The sequence below is a fragment of the Macaca fascicularis genome, chromosome 1, assembly GCF_037993035.2.
Source record: "Macaca fascicularis isolate 582-1 chromosome 1, T2T-MFA8v1.1".
NCBI lineage: Eukaryota > Metazoa > Chordata > Mammalia > Primates > Cercopithecidae > Macaca > Macaca fascicularis.
The window spans coordinates 27,666,829-27,685,634 of record NC_088375.1 but is presented as its reverse complement, the minus strand read 5'-3'; the positions used below and the strand labels follow the sequence as shown (position 1 = coordinate 27,685,634).

The following is an 18,806-nucleotide window of genomic DNA, read 5'->3' as shown; positions in this document are numbered from 1 at the left end:
GGAGGCATTTAGCCCTTTCACATTTAAGGTTAACATTGTTGTGTGTGAATTTGATCCTGTCATCATACTGGTAGCTGATTATTTTGCACATTAGTTGATGTAGTTTCTTCACAATGTCATTGGTCTTTATATTTTGGTGTGTTTTTGCATTTGGCTGGTACCAGTTTTTCCTTTCTATATTTTAGTGCTTCCTTCAGGAGCTCTTGTAAAGCAGGCCTGGTGGTGACAGAATCCCTCAGCATTTGCTTGTCTGGAAAGATTTTTATTTCTCCTTTGCTTATGAAGCTTAGTTTGGCTGGATATGAAATTCTGTGTTGAAAATTATCTTCCCTAAGAATGTTAAATATTGACCCCTACTCTCTTCTGGCTGGTAGAGTTTCTGCAGAGAGATCTGCTGTTAGTCTAATGGGCTTCCCTTTGTAGGTGACCTGACCTTTCTCTCTGGCTGCCCTTAACATTTTTTTCTTTGTTTCAACCTCGGAGAATCTGATGATTATGTGTCTTGGGACTGATCTTCTCGAGGAGTATCTTAGTGGTGTTCTCTGTATTTCCTGAATTTGAATGTTGGCCTGTCTTGCTAGGCTGGGGAGGCTCTCCTGGATAATACCCTGAAGTGTGTTTTCCAACTTGTTTCCATTCTCCCTGTAACTTTCAGTTACACCAATCAATCGTAGGTTTGGCCTTTTCACATAGTCCCATATTTCTTGGAGGCTTTGTTTGTTGCTTTTCATTCTTTTTTCTCTAATCTTGTCTTTGTGCCTTGTTTCAGCAAGGTGATCTTCAGTCTCTGATACTCTTTCTTCTGCTTGATTGATTTGGCTATTGATACTTGTGTATGCTTCACGAAGTTTTCATGCTGTGTTTTTCAGCTCCATCAAGTAATTTATGTTTCATCTAAACTGGTTATGCTAGTTAGCATTTCCTGTAACCTTTTATCAAGGTTCTTAGCTTCCTTGCATTAGGTTAGAACATGCTACTTTAGCTAAGAGGAGTTTGTTATTACCCACCTTCTGATGCCTGCTTCTGTCATTTCATCAATCTCATTCTCCATCCAGTTTTGTGCCCTTGCTGGAGAGGACTTGCGATCATTTGGAGAAGAGGCATTCTGGTTTTTGGAATTTTCAGCGTTTTTGTGCTGGTTTCTCCTCATCTTCGTGGATTTATCCTTTTTGATCTTTGAGGCTGATGACCCTTGGATGGGGTTTTTGTTGGGGGGTATTTTTTGTTGATGTTGTTGTTGTTGCTCTCTGTTTGTTAATCTTCCAACAGCCAGGTCCGTCTTCTGCAGGTCTGCTGAAGTTTGCTGGAATTCCACTCTAGACCCCATTCGCCTGGAGGCTGCAGAACAGCAAATATTGCTGCCTGCTCCTTCCCCTGGAAGCTTTGTCTGATGCCAGCCAGAGATCTCCTATATGAGATGTCTGTCAACCCCTGTTGGGAGGTCTCTCCCAGTCAGGAGGCACAGGAGTCAGGGACCCACCTGAGGAGGTAGTCTGTCCCTTAGCAGAGCTAGTGTGCTGTGCTGGGAGAATTCCCCCTGTCAGGATCAGCTGCTCTCATCAGAGCCAGCAGGCAGGAAAGATTAAGTCTGCTGAAGCTGTGCCCACAGCCACCCCTCCTGCCAGGTTCTCTGTCCCAGAGAGATGAGTTTTATCTGTAAGCCCCTAAGGCTGCCGCATTTCCTTTATAGGTGCCCTGTCCAGTGAGGAGGCATCTAAAGAAGCACTTTGCCACACTGTGGTGAATTCTACCCAGTCTAAACCTCCCAGTCTCCTTAGCACTGTCCAGGGAAAACTGCCTACTACAGCCTCACTGATGGCAGGCCCCCCTCCCCTCACCAAGCTTGATCATCCCAGGTCAACTCCAGACTGCTGTGCTGGCAGTGAGAATTTCAAGCCAGTGGTTCATAGCTTGCTGGGCTCCATAAGAGTAGGACTCCCTGAGTGAGACCACTTGACTCCTTGGCTTCAGCCCCGTTTCCAGGGGAGTGAACAGTTCTGTCTTGCGGGGGTTCCAGGCACCACTGGGGTATGAAAAAAACTCCTGCAGCTAGCTCAGTGCCTACCCAAACAGCCGCCTGGTTTTGGGCTTGAAATCCAGGGCCCAGGTGGTATTGGCTCACAAAGGATCTCCTGATCTGTGGACTGTAAAAACTGTGGGAAAAGCATAGCACCCGGGCCGGGTAGCACAGTCCCTCACACCTTCCCTTGGCTGAGGGAGGGATGTCCCCCAGCTCTTTGCACTTCCTGGGTGAAGTGATGTCCTCCCACCCCGCTTCTGCTCACTCTCCATGGGTTGTACCCACTGCCTAACCAGTCCCAATGTGTTGAACTGGATACCTCAGTTGGAAATGTAGAAATCACCCACCTTTTGCGTTGATCTCACTTGGAGCTGCACACTGGGGCTGTTTCTATTCAGCCATCTTGGACCCTCCTCATGCCCCTAGATATCTACCCAAATGAGTTGAAAACATGTTCACACAAAAAGCTGCACTTGAATGTTTATAGCAGTTTTACTCATAATTGCAAGCAATTGGAAGCAAACTAGAGGTCTTTTTAGAGTTTTTCTCTGTATTGACCTTTCTTTCTCTCTATGCCTTCTGATATGCAGCTAGGACTATATAAAAATATAATAAAATTAAAGGACTTTCAAGGTAGAAACCAAAAAAAAAACCAAATAAGTTAAAGAAGAAATAAAGGGACAGAATATTGCTAGAGTTCTTCTTGTAAACATTAGAAACCACTCTAACAAATTTAAACAGAAAAGGAATTTATTAAAAGCGATTACATAGCTTGTAGAACCCCAGGATAACCAGATTTGGGGTTGAATATATAGCTAGGAATAATATCTAAGTCATTCTGCTGGAATGGTTTCAGGAGAAATCATCTGTGTATGAATAATAAGCTTACAGGACATTGCTCTGAGATCTCCACTCCTGCTCCTTCTAATTCCTTGATGTCTTCCAACAAAAAATTAGCCATCTTTAACACAAAATAATTCTACACAGTGGCTGCTTGCTTATTTTTCTCTTTTTGAAAAGAAGCTTGCATGGGAGCATCTGCTTGACAGTCTTTTGCCACCAGGTTGACTCTTCACTTTGAATCTAATTTTATGTCTTTATACCTCTTCCTGGCAATTGTTTCCAGACTCTTAATAATGGTTTCTTAATGGGTTCCCAGTGAATCTCCTGGGCTAACTTTAAAAAGAGGGAGGTGTTGGCTTATTATTGTTAATGCACTAACCTAAGTATAAAATGTATTCATTTGTTCCTCAAAATTCCTCATACAGATCTTAAAGTGGATCTCACTTTTTTTTTTTTTTGAGACAGAGTCTTCCCCTGTCGCCCAAGCTGGAGTATAATGGTGCGATCTTGGCTCACTGCAACCTCTGCCTCCCAAGTTCAAACAATTCTCCTGCCTCAACCTCCCGAGTAGCTGGGATTACAGGCGCACACCACCACACCCGGCAAATTTTTTGTATCTTTAGTAGAGACGGGTTTTCACCATATTGGCCAGGCTGGTCTCGAACTCCTGACCTTGTGAGCCCCCCGCCTCAGCCTCCCAAAGTGCTGGAATTACAGATGTGAACCACTGTGCCCAGCCAGATTTCACTTTCTTTTGCTTTTACTTTCTATATAATTACCACCGGAGCAACTAAATCTGAACGTATCGATATTGTGTCTTGTCCCTAGCTGAAAAAAAGTTAGCATTTGTGGGTATGGTCAAGAAAATGATTTATTTATGATGGTATGAATTCTTACATTTGATAATGCTAAAGACTTTATATATTTTATATCAGAAATACCATTTTAAAACAGAATCTCCGAATATGCTGTCTTGCCTAGAGAGTTGGAAGATTTTGTGTTCCTTTTGTTATTTTGTTTGTCTAGCTCACAGAAAATCACTGCCTTGTATTTTTCTAAGTCTAATTATATCTAATACTTTATTTTACTAAGAGTCTATGGCCAGATTCTCTATAATAATTTATAACCTATAAATTATTTTAAAGTAGTAGTATTGCAGTTATTACTTTTATAATACGTGAGTTGAAAAATTCTGTCATACCTACAGCATTCGACTTAAGAGTCTCAATGCCAACACAGATATAACTTCCCTGGCAAGGAAGGTGGTTGAAGAATGTAAACTCATTCATCCTTCAAAACTAAATGAGGTGGAACAGCTCTTGTACTATCTACAGAACCGCCGTGATTCATTGTCAGGAAAAGGTAAGTAGTAGAATTCCTGGCTTCCTAATGCAGATCCAAAGTTGTTTATAGTTTGTCAAACAACTATAAACAAAAGTTTATCAAACTATTGATATTTGATGTTGGGTAGGTTTTTTTCACCAGTGCTATGAATGAGTAAACAACAAAGAATAAACATTAATTGCTTTCATGGTAGGCTTTATATTAGATGCTTCCACATAAAATGGTCTAATTCTTTTTTCATGTTTTGTGTATGTACACATATACTGAAGTAAGAATAAAAAAGGAAATGTCTGTCATATTGATTCTAGAATAATAAAAGGAAAGAATTTGGGGCAGAAAACCTATTTTCACTGCACCAACTAGACTGATACTTTATAAGCTTCTTTTTTATATTTGTTTGTCATTTGGACGGATTATGTAAGTGTTAAAATATATATCATATGCCTTAGACTATCCAACGGATATAACTTTCATGAATTATTTTTCTTTGTTTCCTTTTTTTTTGGCAGCAGCAGCAAGAAAAAAGTTTAATTTGGGGGTCACCAAACTAGGAGATGAGAGAAAACCTCAAATCCATCTCCCTGAGAAGTTTGGGGCTAGAGTTTTTAAGGATTTTGGATTGGGCTGAAGTGTGGAGATTGTTGATTGGTCAAAGAGTGTAAGGTGAAGTAATGGGACAGGATGATGAAGAAGCTGTATTCTCATGCTGATTTCTTTCCTCTATGAGGGTCTTCCGAGGTGTCAGCTGTTTCACTGCAACTCAGGGTCTGAAAAACATTTTAAATGATCCTTAAGCAAAATCCTTATGATTCTTAACGTCGGAGATCCTGTCTGTAAGAACAATGGGGATGTAAATGGTCAGTATGTAGTGCTATGTGACTTTAGCAGCAAGGTAATGAGCCAAAGTGTAGCCTAATTAATGCTTAGTTATAACTATATTTCTGTCTGGAACAGAGTTCAAGTCAGAAGAATGGAAGAAAATTTTGAAAATGTTAGTTTGAAGACTTGTAGCCAGGAAAGAATTCAGGTTTAGTTCAAATTGTAGAAAACAATAAAAACCCAAAAATAATAGACAAGGCTAGAATCTAGTAACAGGTATACTATTGTTTCTTTTGAAACAAAATTTTTATCTCTAGTATGCCATTTCTACCAAAGACAAATTATAGTAGGACCAATTTATTTCCAAAATAAGTCTTATTATACTTGGCCTATTTGCATAAAGTATGGCAAGAATATTGATTGGCCATATAGGCTCTTTTAAGTTGACTTTGCAGGAACTTTTCCATAAGGAATCTTAGTTTAGACTTTTTGAAAGCCTCAAGGTTAGCTAAACCAAGGATTTATCCATGCCTGCAGACACCTGTATGAATTGGGTGAACTCATTTCTTGTGGAGGTCCCAAAATAACTGGAGGTTTCTGGATCTGTTGAAAGTAACATTTTTTACTTATCACAGGTGAGGAACCCTAAAAAGAAACTACATAGACAAGGTAGAAGGCTAGTCTTTCCGAGGGGCTTTTATTGGCTCTATAAAGTCAACATCAATTCCTCAAAGCAGTTTAGTCATATCTGAAAATATGCCAATCCAGTCAAAGCCTTGGTAAAGTAACCAGCATCTGCAATTGTGTCCTGCTACAAAAGAAAGCAGATTCTTATTGAACTTATGCAAATAACTATATTGCCATAAAATAATACTTATGAATGAAGTTTCCACATTTGTGAGAACTCAGGTAGAAAGGCAAATTTTGCTCATAAAGATGTACTTTACTTGTCATAAGCTATAAATAGCTCAAAAGAAAAAAAAAGTTTTCTTGACTCGTCTTCAGTCAGAGTAGCCGACTTCCAAACAGGATGTTGTCTGTTCACCTTGGAATTGCCTTTCATAAATCAGGCAGCTCTTTGTCAGTCAGGTAAGAGCTGTTTAACGGGCACGGTAGAATCCTGCAGCTTCTCACACAGTTTCAGAGTCAATCCTGGGGAAAAAGAGGCTCCCTGCTCATGAGTATCTCCTCCTTGAATTTCCCAAGTAGCATGATCATATACAAAGTATCTCCATTTTATTATGGAGCTCTTCTGGGCACTGCTGTCCCCAGTTAGACTGTTTCTGACATTGCCCCAAATAGCATGGGTATTTCAGATGTCATGATCATTGTATGTCCTTCCATCATAGGATGTCTTCAGTTAATGTCCTGTAACAAGGCAGTAAATGCCTCTTAAGTGGAAATTCTCTAGTCCAGAGTCACAGCAGTCATCACTGGGATGTGCCCACAGACTTTTGCTATAAGCCTCAGTAAACATTCCACAAAAGGCTATCAAGTGGATAATTTGTTCCTACCAGCACTCCAGCTTCTATTCTATATTCTGTGGGCTCGGGCAATCTTATTGGTTCCCATTGTAGTATGTCCAGTTAATTATAGCTTGAAGGGCAGATTTGCATGCCTTCAGTTTTATAGTACTAGGTAGAGAAAACATCCCCTAGTCAGATACAATATCCATTTTCATAAGACATTTAGGTAAATAATATACAATTACTTACAAAAAGCCTATATAAACATTTCAACTTTGATAATCCTATCCACCCTTAATTTTATGTTCTGGTCCTGGCAATTTCTCTTCACTCCCAGACCATTTTACCCTCTCCTGTGAAAAGAGATTTGGGTTCCCAGCAGAGGGTTTAGCTAAGGGACCAAGGCTTTTTAGTCAATCTTTATGTTGATTAGTCACCTCAACATCACCCTAGGCAATTGTTGGTCAGTTTTCTCATACTGATCTTTGTCTTCTGATTTTCAAAAAAATGTCTTCAACTGGGGTAAGTACAGAAAACTGATTTGGTACCCTTTAATATTGGGGGAACCAGCAATTAAGGCCTTTGTTTGAACGCCATCAATTTCCATTTTATTCATTCAATTTCTTAATAACTGTCTAAAGATTTTCCTTCTGCTGGGATGAGTCCCCTGACTCTCCCCTTTTCTTTTCCTCTTAGTTTTACTCCTATCAAAGTTTTCTTCATTCATCATATTTCTTAATAACTGTTTAAAACTTCCCATCTTCCTGGGATGCATCCTTTGACCCTCCCCTCTACCCTTCACCATTCCCTTGTTAACGAATCTCATATTTTCTGTTAGCATCTGTAAGACCCATGAGAAGAAGCTGACCATGACCTGGGTAATGGGCATATTCAAGGGGTGAATATCCCTGTCATCATAATGCCAGTCCCATATGGCTTGCATACAAACCACATTAGCTGCTTCATCTGGGGTACTCCACTTGGCAGTTACAGGTAGAGTCGGACAGTCCCCTTTCTTAGGGTAAAGAGACCTTACAGTGGCTTTTATCCAATTCATTAGGCTAACTCTTTCCTCACTAATCATGTCCTGTTTGTCTGGTTCATGTATAATCATTTGCAATTGTTTAATTGTGAGCAGTGGGTACCATACCAACCCAAACACGTTCTTTCACTCTGCAGCATTTAAAACCAAAGACACTGCTCCCAAATTAGTTACTCTCATAAGCCATTTCAGTATAGTTTCCTCAGGGAGCTGATGATATTAATCTATAAAATAAAAAGGTGGAGGATAAGGAACCTTTGATTCCTGTGTGACCATGTGGTCATCCATGGCATGGAACTGCAGCTGGGCTGTGCCCAATTACTAAAGGTAAAAGTTACAGTGAATTTGGAGATGGATACAACTTCTGGGGACTTGGTTCACTGGATGCATAAGGAAATGCAGACTAATATAAAAAAAACATAATATTCAATTCCTTGCTTGTTGTCATCTATAATGGCTAAAATGACAGTAAAACGGATTGCTGGTTGGGCCTTAAGGCTAGAGAAGGCTTAGATGTGGGTCTGTGTGAGCTCAGGTCACTAGCCTCGAAGCTACCCGCAAAAGCAGAAAATTATGTCAGGGCAATAGAAAATGCCTCTGTGACCTGTGTTCTCCAAGAAGGTAGCCAATGTGGAGGAAGAGCAAAATGAAGTAATTATTGAAACCAGAGTATATAGTGTAAAGGAATTGTTCTATTTTATAGAGCTCCCACTCGGTCACAGGTCAAGTTTTCAAGGACATAAAACAAGATGAGAGGAGCCCTCAGTTAGTACCTTTTCTTTATGAAGAGCACAGAAAGACAAAGAAAAGATTATTTCTGGAAAGAAAGGGAACAATATGAATATTAATAAACCAAAAAGTACACCAGAGTCAGTATTTCCCAAGACTAGTCATACACATCTTTGTCTCCTATTAATCAAAACCTTGCAGGAAACTGATTTTTTTACCTTTTGCTCAGCCAGATTCTACACAGAGAGATCAGGAACCTGACTGGTAAACGATTCTTACTACCCTGTTGCCCCCTTGTTGGGTTCCTGGATTCTCTTAAACTGTGGCTTCCAAAAGAGCAGAGCTTTGATCACCCTGCTTGCTGATTATGAAAGAAAACCATTTTCTTTGTTTTCATGGGTTCATAGGTGAAAGCTGCCCAGTTTTGCAAGATAGAATCCAAGGGGCTGCTTGAGGTAGGAGGGATCAAGTTAGCATTTCCTATATTGACCGAGAGAAAATTACAATACACACATAACAAAGACAAACACCAGTTACTTGGCTCAGTATCCAAGTTTTAACCTAGCAAAACAGATAAAACAGACCCCCCTTTCCACTTGTTAGGCCCACTGAACTTCTGCTAATGTTTCCTTCTGGGTTCCCCACACACAAACAGGACAAGATAAGAACAGACATGAGACCCCGGTAAGTCAGAACTCTAAAATCAGGTTTCATAACTGAAACCAAATCATCCAGGAGTACTCCCCCCAAACATTGCCCTTTATTCTCCTTCCAATTGGGAAAATCCCCCTTAAACAGGGCCCTTTTTACAGATTAGGAAGTGTCAACAGGACCTCTGAAGAGGCAACAGGACCTTTAAGGAGGCCAACAGATCAGGAGAAGGCAAAAGGGATGTCGATTGCGCTTGGGAATACTTACCGGAGAAGTCTTTCAGATTCAGAAACTGTTTCTCTACTCCAAGCAAGCTTATGTGAAGGTCGGCAATGCCTTGCTGGCAAGGGAGGCAGCAGAGACAGCCCCTGGCTTAAAGAAGCCAGGCAGCCACTTGGATTCATCTCTGGGCTTCTGAAATGTCAAGAGGTTACCGAGCCACAGGCAGATGCCCATGATGGGTATCCCTTTATGAGTTCACCACTAAATTGTAACCACACCTGGCTAATTTTTTACATTTTTTGTAGAGATGGGAGTCTCACTGTGTTGCCTAGGCTAGTCTCAAACTCCTGGGTTCAAGCGATCCTCCTGCCTCGGCTTCCCAAAGTGCTGGGATTACAGGCATGAGGCACTGTGCCCAGCTGGTGCTCTTAAAATAATATATCAGTGCTGTAGTTTTGATTGGACTAAGTAGGAAAAAAAAAGAAAATTTTGTTTGGAATTTTTTCAAATTAGTCTCTCTTCATACCCAGCAAATAAAATGCCTTGTACTTAATATATACTTTTATTAGCTGTGAATACAGTGTCTAACATAGATGGTCAACATATATTTGTTGAACGAATTAAATGGTTGTAAATTTATTTAAAAGCAAAAAGGGCCGGGTATGGTAGCTCACGCCTGTAATCTCAGCACTTGGGGAGGCCGAGGCGAGCAGATCACGAGGTCAAGAGATCAAGACCATCCTGGCCAACGTGGTGAAACCCCATCTCTAGTAAAAATGCAAAAATAGTTGGTTGTGGTGGTGCATGCTTGTGACCCCAGCTACTCAGGAGGCTGAGGCAGGAGAATCGCTTGAACCCAGGAGGCAGAGGTTGCAGTGAGTCAAGACCGTGCCACTGCACTCCATCCTGACAACAGACCAAGACTCCGTCTCAAAAAAAAAAAAAAAGCAAAAATAGACATTTTGAACGTGATTGCTTCTAATCACATACCTGGCATTGTTAAGTACTATGTAGATAAGGAAAATATTATCAAGGACAATTTGTATTAAGTATTTTGTTAATAGAATATTCTTGTTAAGATGTCTGTAAATGATGAGAGATCACATAGTCCAATAAATCCAAGGAGAAAAGCAAATCTGGTAGTCTTTTAAGATCTGTGTCTACTTATTGTAGGTTGTACAGTATAGTTAAAGTTGATCTTTCCTAGTGCCAAATTAATATAATTCTGAAGGCATTTAGAATAAAGTATCTTTGAACCAGTAAAAACTCTTTCACTGTGTTTTCAGGGCAAATCAGTGGTTTTACCTTGCTCCCCAGAAATTAGAGGAATATGAAAAAATGTTCATGTCATCATACATGGATAAAATAATTCAAATCAATATTTTCTCTATCTGGGTAGAGTATTATTAATAATTGAAGACATAGGAAATGCTTTAGGAAGTGTATATTAAATATATGCTTTTTTTTACACTACTGGTTTTCTTTGTTAAAATTCTTTTACTTGGCAAGCAGTATTCCAAAGCCAGAAATCTTATCTTAAAAGCAATTGAAACAATAATACTTACTTGGTTGTGTAATTCATTACATTCAGTGATTTTTTTTGCATAATTAAAACCACTGTCTTAGTAAATTATCTGTCTGAAGCAGAATTAAGTTGTTGAGAATGTATGATCTTATATAGAATGAGTGCTGTCCTCTGAAAATAATGACTAATTCTATCATATATTTATTTGCTAATTATGGAATCAAAAATTTTGATAACATTCTAACTTACTTTAATGTACATACATTACTTAGACTTATAATCCAGATCAATAAAGTATTTGATAGTTTTTTTGTTAAAAAATGAAATTATGCCATTAATTAGATAATTCAATATAAACGAATGGCTCAAACTTGTGTTCAGCACCTTTGGATAACTCTTTATTTGGGAATAAGTGGGGATTTAATTAATATAAGTAATAAATGTTTGCCTTTTAATTTATGATATTAATTTTACTTGTTAAAAAAGAACCAGTTAACAACTATTCTATATCTTAGGTTTTAAATTTACCAATTTTTATTTCTTTCTGCTTTGTTAATTTTCATTTTAGTTTTTATATTACTCAAGTCATACTTTTTTCTTTGCCTTATTGATTTTCCTATTCCTACCTTAAATTTGAATTAGGAAGGGAAAGAGAGGATACTTAGAGCAGACTGTTTTGCTGCTTGTTGGCAAGTCTGACTGTATACCTTACATACCCAAAAAGTTAACCAAGGAGGAAGTTGGTGATATAGATTTTATTAGTTTATGCTCTCCTTGATATCCTCATTTGATCGAATTGATTATATATGAGCATTTTTATACATTGAAAAGAGATTATTTCATAAACTGGTTTTAATATCCCCAGTTTAGCTAGAATTAAACTCAGCTGCTGAAAATAAAAATTACCTAGAAACCCTAAAAACCTAATTCTCCTTATTTAAAAAAAAAAATCTTGTTACAGAGAAAAAAGAAAAATCAAGCAAGCCTAAAGATCCACCTCCTTTCGAAGGAATGGAGGTAAGACTGCATGCGTTCTGATCTAATAGAGGACTGAATTATCAGATATTGCCTTTTTCCATCAATAATACACACAATCACATTAAGCATGTGGTATTTTTTAAAAATGACTGAACTCAGGTACCTGAGAAAGGTAGAAAACCATTATTTAATTGAAAAAGACAAAAAGTATTGGTTCTGCTTTTTTTTTGCGTGATCTCGGCTCACCACAACCTCTGCTTCCCGGGTTCAAGCGATTTTCCTGCCTCAGCCTCCTGAGTAGCTGGGATTACAGGTGCGTGCCACCACGCCCAGCTAATTTTTGTATTTTTAGTAGAGACGGGGCTTCACCATGTTGGTCAGGCTGGTCTCGAACTCCTGACCTTGTGATCTGCCCGCCTCGGCCTCCCAAAGTGCTGGGATTGTAGCTGTGAGCCGCTGTACCTGTGGCTGGTTGTGCTTTCTAAACAATTAATTTTGGTAAATGATGGGCAAAAATGTTTACATATTCTTATTGTAATATGTTGTGAAATATTGTTTAATCTACTATAGTAGATACAAATATTTTTTATTACATTTAAGATACTTTATATTGATAAACAATTTTTAAAGTTTATATACATCTCATTTTATCATGGGGTTTTGTATTAGAGTCCTAGGTCTAAAGATCTAAAATTTCCCTATCCAAAAGGATGGTTACTGTGAGTTCTTTGGAAATTTCTGTATTGTTATATCTGTATTGATCACAAAATATTATTTCTTTGACAGTGGATCTGTTGAGCATTGTTGATGAGTACTTTCTGCTTCTTCCTTTGTTTCAGATTGATGAAGTTGCTAACATTAATGACATGGATGAATATATTGAGTTATTATATGAAGATATTCCTGACAAGGTTCGGGGTTCTGCTTTGATCCTGCAGCTTGCTCGAAATCCTGATAACTTGGAAGAACTACTATTAAATGGTGATTACCATAAAACATGTTTAATCATAATAGATGAATAAGTTACAATTATTTATACAAAACTTAAGACTGCATATATTTTCCAGCTCTTTATTTCTTTCTACTCAGATTTCTTAAATTGAGAGCATAGCATTTAAATATTCTCCGGAGAATTCACAAACCGTTTAATGTAAACAAGGAAAATTAAGCATTAATGGTACTATACCTTTTCTTTCTTCTACTCTGGGAAACTCTTTTATTGTTTCAATTAGAATATAAGATCAAACTACAGACATTTGCATAAATATATATATCATGTTTTATTAAAGTTCCAGTATTAGTTTTTTCTCAGTAGCACAGGGAAAGCTATTAATCTTTGCAGTTTCATTGAGATTGAATTTCACATCAAGTATTTGCTTTCCTTTCACTGGAAGTACTTGATAGTAACAAGAAAAGGAGATAGAATGTTTTTAACACCCTTTTCTCAGTAATACCACTATAGAATCATTTTTGTTTTGTTTTGTTTTGTTTTTGTTTTTGAGACAAGGTCTCCCTCTGTTGCCCAGGCTGGAGTGCGGTGGCACGATCTCTGCTCACTGCGACCTTCGGCTCACTGCAACCTCCGCCTCCCGGGTTCATGTGATTCTCCCGTCTCAGCCTCCTGAGTAGCTGGGATTACAGGCATGTGCCACCATGCCCGGCTAATGTGTGTGTGTGTGTGTGTGTGTGTGTGTGAAGTAGAGACAGGGTTTCACCATATTGGTCAGGCTGATCTGAAACTCCCGACCTCAGGTGATCTACCCGCCTCTGCTTTCCAAAGTGCTGGGATTACAGGCATGAGCCACCGCACGCCCTGCCTATAGAATCATTTTAAATCCATAGTTTTCTGATTATACATTTATCAAAAACAAAATAGGAAAGATGTGTTTATTATCTGGTTTGCATTACATGAGAGAGAATGCCTTTCTGGTTGTTGCCAAATACCTGGATAAAATAATTCAAATCAATAGTTTTCTCAATCAGTATTTTCAAATAAGTATTTCAAATGCCTTTTCTGCTATATGCTTGCCATTCTTTTATGAAATAGATAATTCTTGAAAACTTATTCTGTGGCAGGTACTGTTCCATATTTTCATGGAATTGTTTTAGTGTTCCCTCTCCTTCTGTTCCATTGGGTTTATTTGATTATTTACATACCGATACCACACTATTGTTGTGTTGTTTTTTATTTTGACTTGAACTTTAGAATATGTGGGAAAAAATGTTCCAAATTGCTTTCTTTCCCCAAGAATTGACTTTACTGGTCTTGCACATTTGTCTTATATACTTTGAGATTACTTCATCATATTCTGTGAAAAGTCATAATGGGATTTTGATTATGATTGCATTCAATGTAGAAATTAATTTGGGATTGTCTTTTAACCTCTTGTAAACTATATTTTCTTTTAGCTGTTTCTTGGTAAACTGTGTACAACTCCTGTAACTGTATTTTTATTGAGATGTTCTGTTTTAAAGGAGAAAAATGAAATAAAATTTTGCAAATAGGTCACTAAACCTATACCTAAATTTATGACATTATAGAACAGTTCTGTATAGGCTAGTATTTTAAGAAATACTATTTTCTCTGGATTATAATGGTCAAATACCTTTGGGAATTACTAGATTGAACAAAGCTATACCGGATTCTTTATTAAATAGGACTTTTGGGAGGCTTTGCATGTTAATATGCATTGCCAATCTATTTACATGACTCCAAAATAATTTTTTTCAAAGCATATACTATTCCAGTTCTCTGCATTGTGAATATGAATAATACTGTGAAATGCTATCATAGGATGATTTTTAATTTGCTAAAAAATTTGTCACTATGTGGATTCATAACTAATACAATTAATTTTTGTTCATAGTCCGAATAGCCAGAAAGCTCAAATATGGAACATTTTCATTACCATAATAAATACTTATAATGCAGTCCATAAAGTACTATTGTAAATCCTGAGTATCTATTAAAAACAGTGGAATTATGATTTTTATATTTTAACATACAGATATTTTGTTTTAATTATTTTAAGAATTAGTATGCCATGTACCAACCCAATTTGAAACTATGTCATTAATTTATAATTTTCATTTCCTGAAGAGAAAATTTTAGCAGAAATGCTTATTAACCTACCTGAAAGTTAATTTTGTGAAAGCTTTTTGTTTTATTTGCGGCTATTAGCATAAATTCAGTGTGATACTGAAATATTAAATTTATTTTTCTGTGTATAGATTTTATTTGGTTTTTAATTTACTTTAATGGAACTAGTGTTAGTCTACTAAACTGCTCTTTTTTTTCTAGACTTATTCAAGTTTTTTTCATATTATCAAATACATTAAATCAGATGTTAAAAAGAAAAAAATCAGTACTGCAGTAGTAAGAGTACAGTTCTTAATCTTACAAATTAAGATTGCAGTTCTTAATTTAAGATTATTAAATTAAAAAATGAAAGGCTTTTTAATTATTTTATTGTTACCATAATATATATTATGTCACTTTATCTAAATCATATTTGATTACTTCTGTGTACAGTATATACTTGAAGTAGCATTTTACGTATCTTTAAGTAAAGTTACATTTTAGTTTTAAAAGTAGCTGTCCGTATTGGAAAGAAGCATACTACTTTTTGTCCCAGTTCTATCTTAGCTTTGTTATTTATTAATAACTAGACATTTAAAACCAATCACCCTTTATACCAGAGCAAGGAGAATGATCATTTCGGTACTTCTCCTTTTTCTTTAGAAACTGCCCTTGGTGCATTAGCAAGGGTCCTGAGAGAAGACTGGAAGCAAAGTGTTGAGTTAGCTACAAACATAATTTACATCTTTTTTTGCTTTTCCAGGTGAGTATAAAAATTATTAAATCAAATGACTACTGTATCTCTATTGCTGTTTGTGTCATTGATTCAATATGTAGATCACTCGTTCTCTCAGTTTCTCTGTGTGTCTGCCTATGCTGTACTGCTAAATTCTTATTCCTGTTTCCCATTTTCTGTCTTGCTATCTGTTATTCTATCTTTCATTTAGTCTATACTCACTCATGCCTCAGTTTCCTTATGAGTAAAATTTGGATAGTAATAGTCGCACCCTCTTTGGATAGTTTTTCGAATTAAATGAATTAAAAATTAAAATGCTTAGAATAAGGCCTGACCCACAGTAAGTGCTCAGTAAATGTTATTGTTATATATATGCATGTATGTGCAAATACATACCTATTATGTATTCATATTTATTATTTATGCACATATATCCTTAAGAAAGATGTTTATTAAAACGTTACGAAAAGTTCTAGCCAATTCCTAGAGAATTGCTGCTTCTGTTCTAAAAATGTGCTAGTATTAGCAAATAATTGTTTATTGAATAAATACTTGGATGAATGAATTGTCCAGAAAACATATGTAAAACCTAATTACTAGTACTTTACTAATTGATGTCAGTTTTACACAATAAATAAAATGTATGTCTAGTATTGATACATTATTGTTTTGTTAGACAATAATCTAAAAATCTATTGTGAATATCTGAGTAGTTAATATGGTGGTTAGTTACAAAAAATGTCTACTTTCTAACTTCTTAAAAATAACTGTATTTTAGGTAAGGGTATTGTGATATATTTAAAATAATTTTATAATCTCAAGTCTTTCTAGTAGTGTATTGTTGATATATCTTTTAAAATATGTATATCAAATTTATTTTCTACATGGTTTATACCATTGATCACCAAAAACAAATTTCCTGTACCCATAAAATGTATTCTTTTAAATATATATTAAAATGTCTTCTTTAAAGCTTTTCTCAGTTTCATGGACTTATTACTCATTATAAAATTGGAGCTCTGTGTATGAATATTATTGATCATGAGTTAAAAAGACATGAGCTTTGGCAAGAAGAACTTTCAAAGAAGAAGAAAGCTGATATCCTTTTAGGGTGGCATTTGAACCCTCTTTTGCCTTTTGCTATAAGCTTTGGATGGGTGGGATGGTTTTGTTCTTTTCTTTTTTCTTTTTTAAAATTGTTAATTGCATTACTTGGAAACAATGCAGGAGTGTGTTATTGAAGGTTAAGAAGTAGATTGAAACTGTCAAAATGAATACAGTTTGACATTCACTTTTTGTCTTTTAACAACCTTTATTAGTTAATGAGGTAGAAGGAGCAGGTAGTAGTTGTGTTGGGAAACTTAGTAGGTGAACCTCTAAAGGATTACATAATTACATCCACTATGATCCTTTGGTTAGTTGAAGCCTAGTTCACTGCTACTACTTATATACTTCTATGTGAGTACTAAGGTGACTTTGATTAGAATGGGTGTAAATTTGGTGATGAACCTAAAGGTTCTATTTTTCTAGGAAAGTGCAAAAATACTGTTGTTAATAAATAAAAATTTGAAAGGCCTATAGAGTGATAGAACCTGTGAAAGAAAACTTAGGTATCTGTTTTAACCTATCTTGCAAATATAAAAATCTTTTCTGCAACTTCCCTGGCAAATGGCATTACATCGGCTCTTCTTTAACAATGTCAATGCTTATCTATTTCACCCATTCTGTGGTTTAGCATTCTGTTTATTATAATAGTCTTTTGCTTAGTGCACTGAAGTCCATTTCCCAATAACTTCTATCCATTGGTTCTAGTATTGCATACCAAAGCAATATGGAATAAGGATATTCTCTTCAACATCATAATTCTTCTCATATTTGAAGATATTTATCATATTTTAGCCTCTACAACTTAATGCTTCTGGATCGGAGGCCCCTGGTTTATTCATATATGTTCAAACATGATGTGTTTTGTAGATCAACTAGGCATGCTGGTAACTTTCCTTTGAATCACGTGTTTATTGTGTCTTTTAAAAAGTGAAAACTTTATTCCTGTTGTGCAGTGTATCATACATTTTTAACTCTGCTTTGTGCAAAAGTGGACCTTACTTTTATATTAATTTTGGCCTCCGGAAACCCTGAGGCTTCAATTTAATCTGTGTTGTAATAGGTTAACTCAGGTTATTGTGTACAAAATCTCTCAGACTTTTATTATTGTCACATGGAATTCCAAGATGCTATAAAATCCACACCACACACAAGCTTTGACTTTTCTTAATTAGAATCTTTTCAGGTTTATAAATTTCCTATGCATACCATAAACTTCTGGCATCTAGATTGACAGTGACTCAACTACATCGACAACCCAAGAATCCTAGAGACTTTACATCAGTTCTGGAGTCCCAAGACTCCTGAATGCTTCAGTGATACCTAAAATTTATTTAAACTGGAGAAGTATGCAGGGAACCACTAGTGGAACTCTTTAGCAATCATGAATTTGCATTTTGTGATTGTTTGGTGACAAGAACTGATATCTTAGGACATACTGTATTTCTATATCAGACACCATTAATTTTAAGATTCACTATTGTTTAACCGCTAGGAGAGGAACATATGCTTTCAATTAAGCTATGACACATCATGGATTATAAGACACATCCCATTTTGGAGATGTTAAGATGTGAGGAAAATGTGTCTTAGACTCAATAGATTATGGTAATTGAAGGGATATAAAAATTACATCAGAATTCTGGTCATTTCTCCTGACATGTTACTATTTTATTATGTCCTAAATTTCTTTGTACTTTGATACAAGTGGTATTCAACAAGGTTAGCCGCATTGACTCATATTCTGGGGTCATATGCTTGACTCACATGCTGAAATAACTGATTATTTTTGCAAGGTGTCCAGGAGACGATTTGGGACCAAAAGATGTGATTTTTAAAATTTGTTTACCTTTAAGTTTGGGCTAGTTCTTTCTTGGCATCTCTAGTCTGAAAAGGCTGCTATAAAAGCTTTAGATTTAATCTATATCCTTTAAATATTCTGGGCCTCTGTCTGAAGTAAAATCCAGTGTTCTTAGTAACTAAATCATTCTCTGAGGCAGTAATATTTTTGGTTCGTGGACCCACTTGATAATCTGTTGAAAGTTATAGATTTGTGCACCTACATAAAATACTCACATACAGTTTCTGGGAATTCAAGTATTTGGTGAGGTTCAAACATCTATATGATGTTAGCTGTGGGCTACATTAAAAAAAAGTTTGTTCACCCAAGGACTCCTAGGAAATCCATGAGCACTTAGATAAGAAGTGCTGTTACAGCACAATTATTATACAGAGAACATTTTAGTTA

General features: G+C 36.4%; 1 protein-coding gene across 3 annotated transcripts in view; it reads left to right on the top strand.

Moving 5' to 3' along the window:
• Positions 1-18,806, top strand: part of KIFAP3 (kinesin associated protein 3) — a 146,877-nt gene that overhangs the window by 20,077 nt on the left and 107,994 nt on the right. For all 3 annotated transcript variants that reach the window (XM_005539956.5, XM_065523512.2, XM_045392570.3), the window contains exons 3-7: positions 4,071-4,225; positions 11,623-11,678; positions 12,479-12,620; positions 15,382-15,481; positions 16,428-16,552. In XM_005539956.5, coding sequence (XP_005540013.1) covers positions 4,071-4,225; positions 11,623-11,678; positions 12,479-12,620; positions 15,382-15,481; positions 16,428-16,552 — 578 coding nt within the window. The remainder of the gene's footprint in view (positions 1-4,070; positions 4,226-11,622; positions 11,679-12,478; positions 12,621-15,381; positions 15,482-16,427; positions 16,553-18,806) is intronic.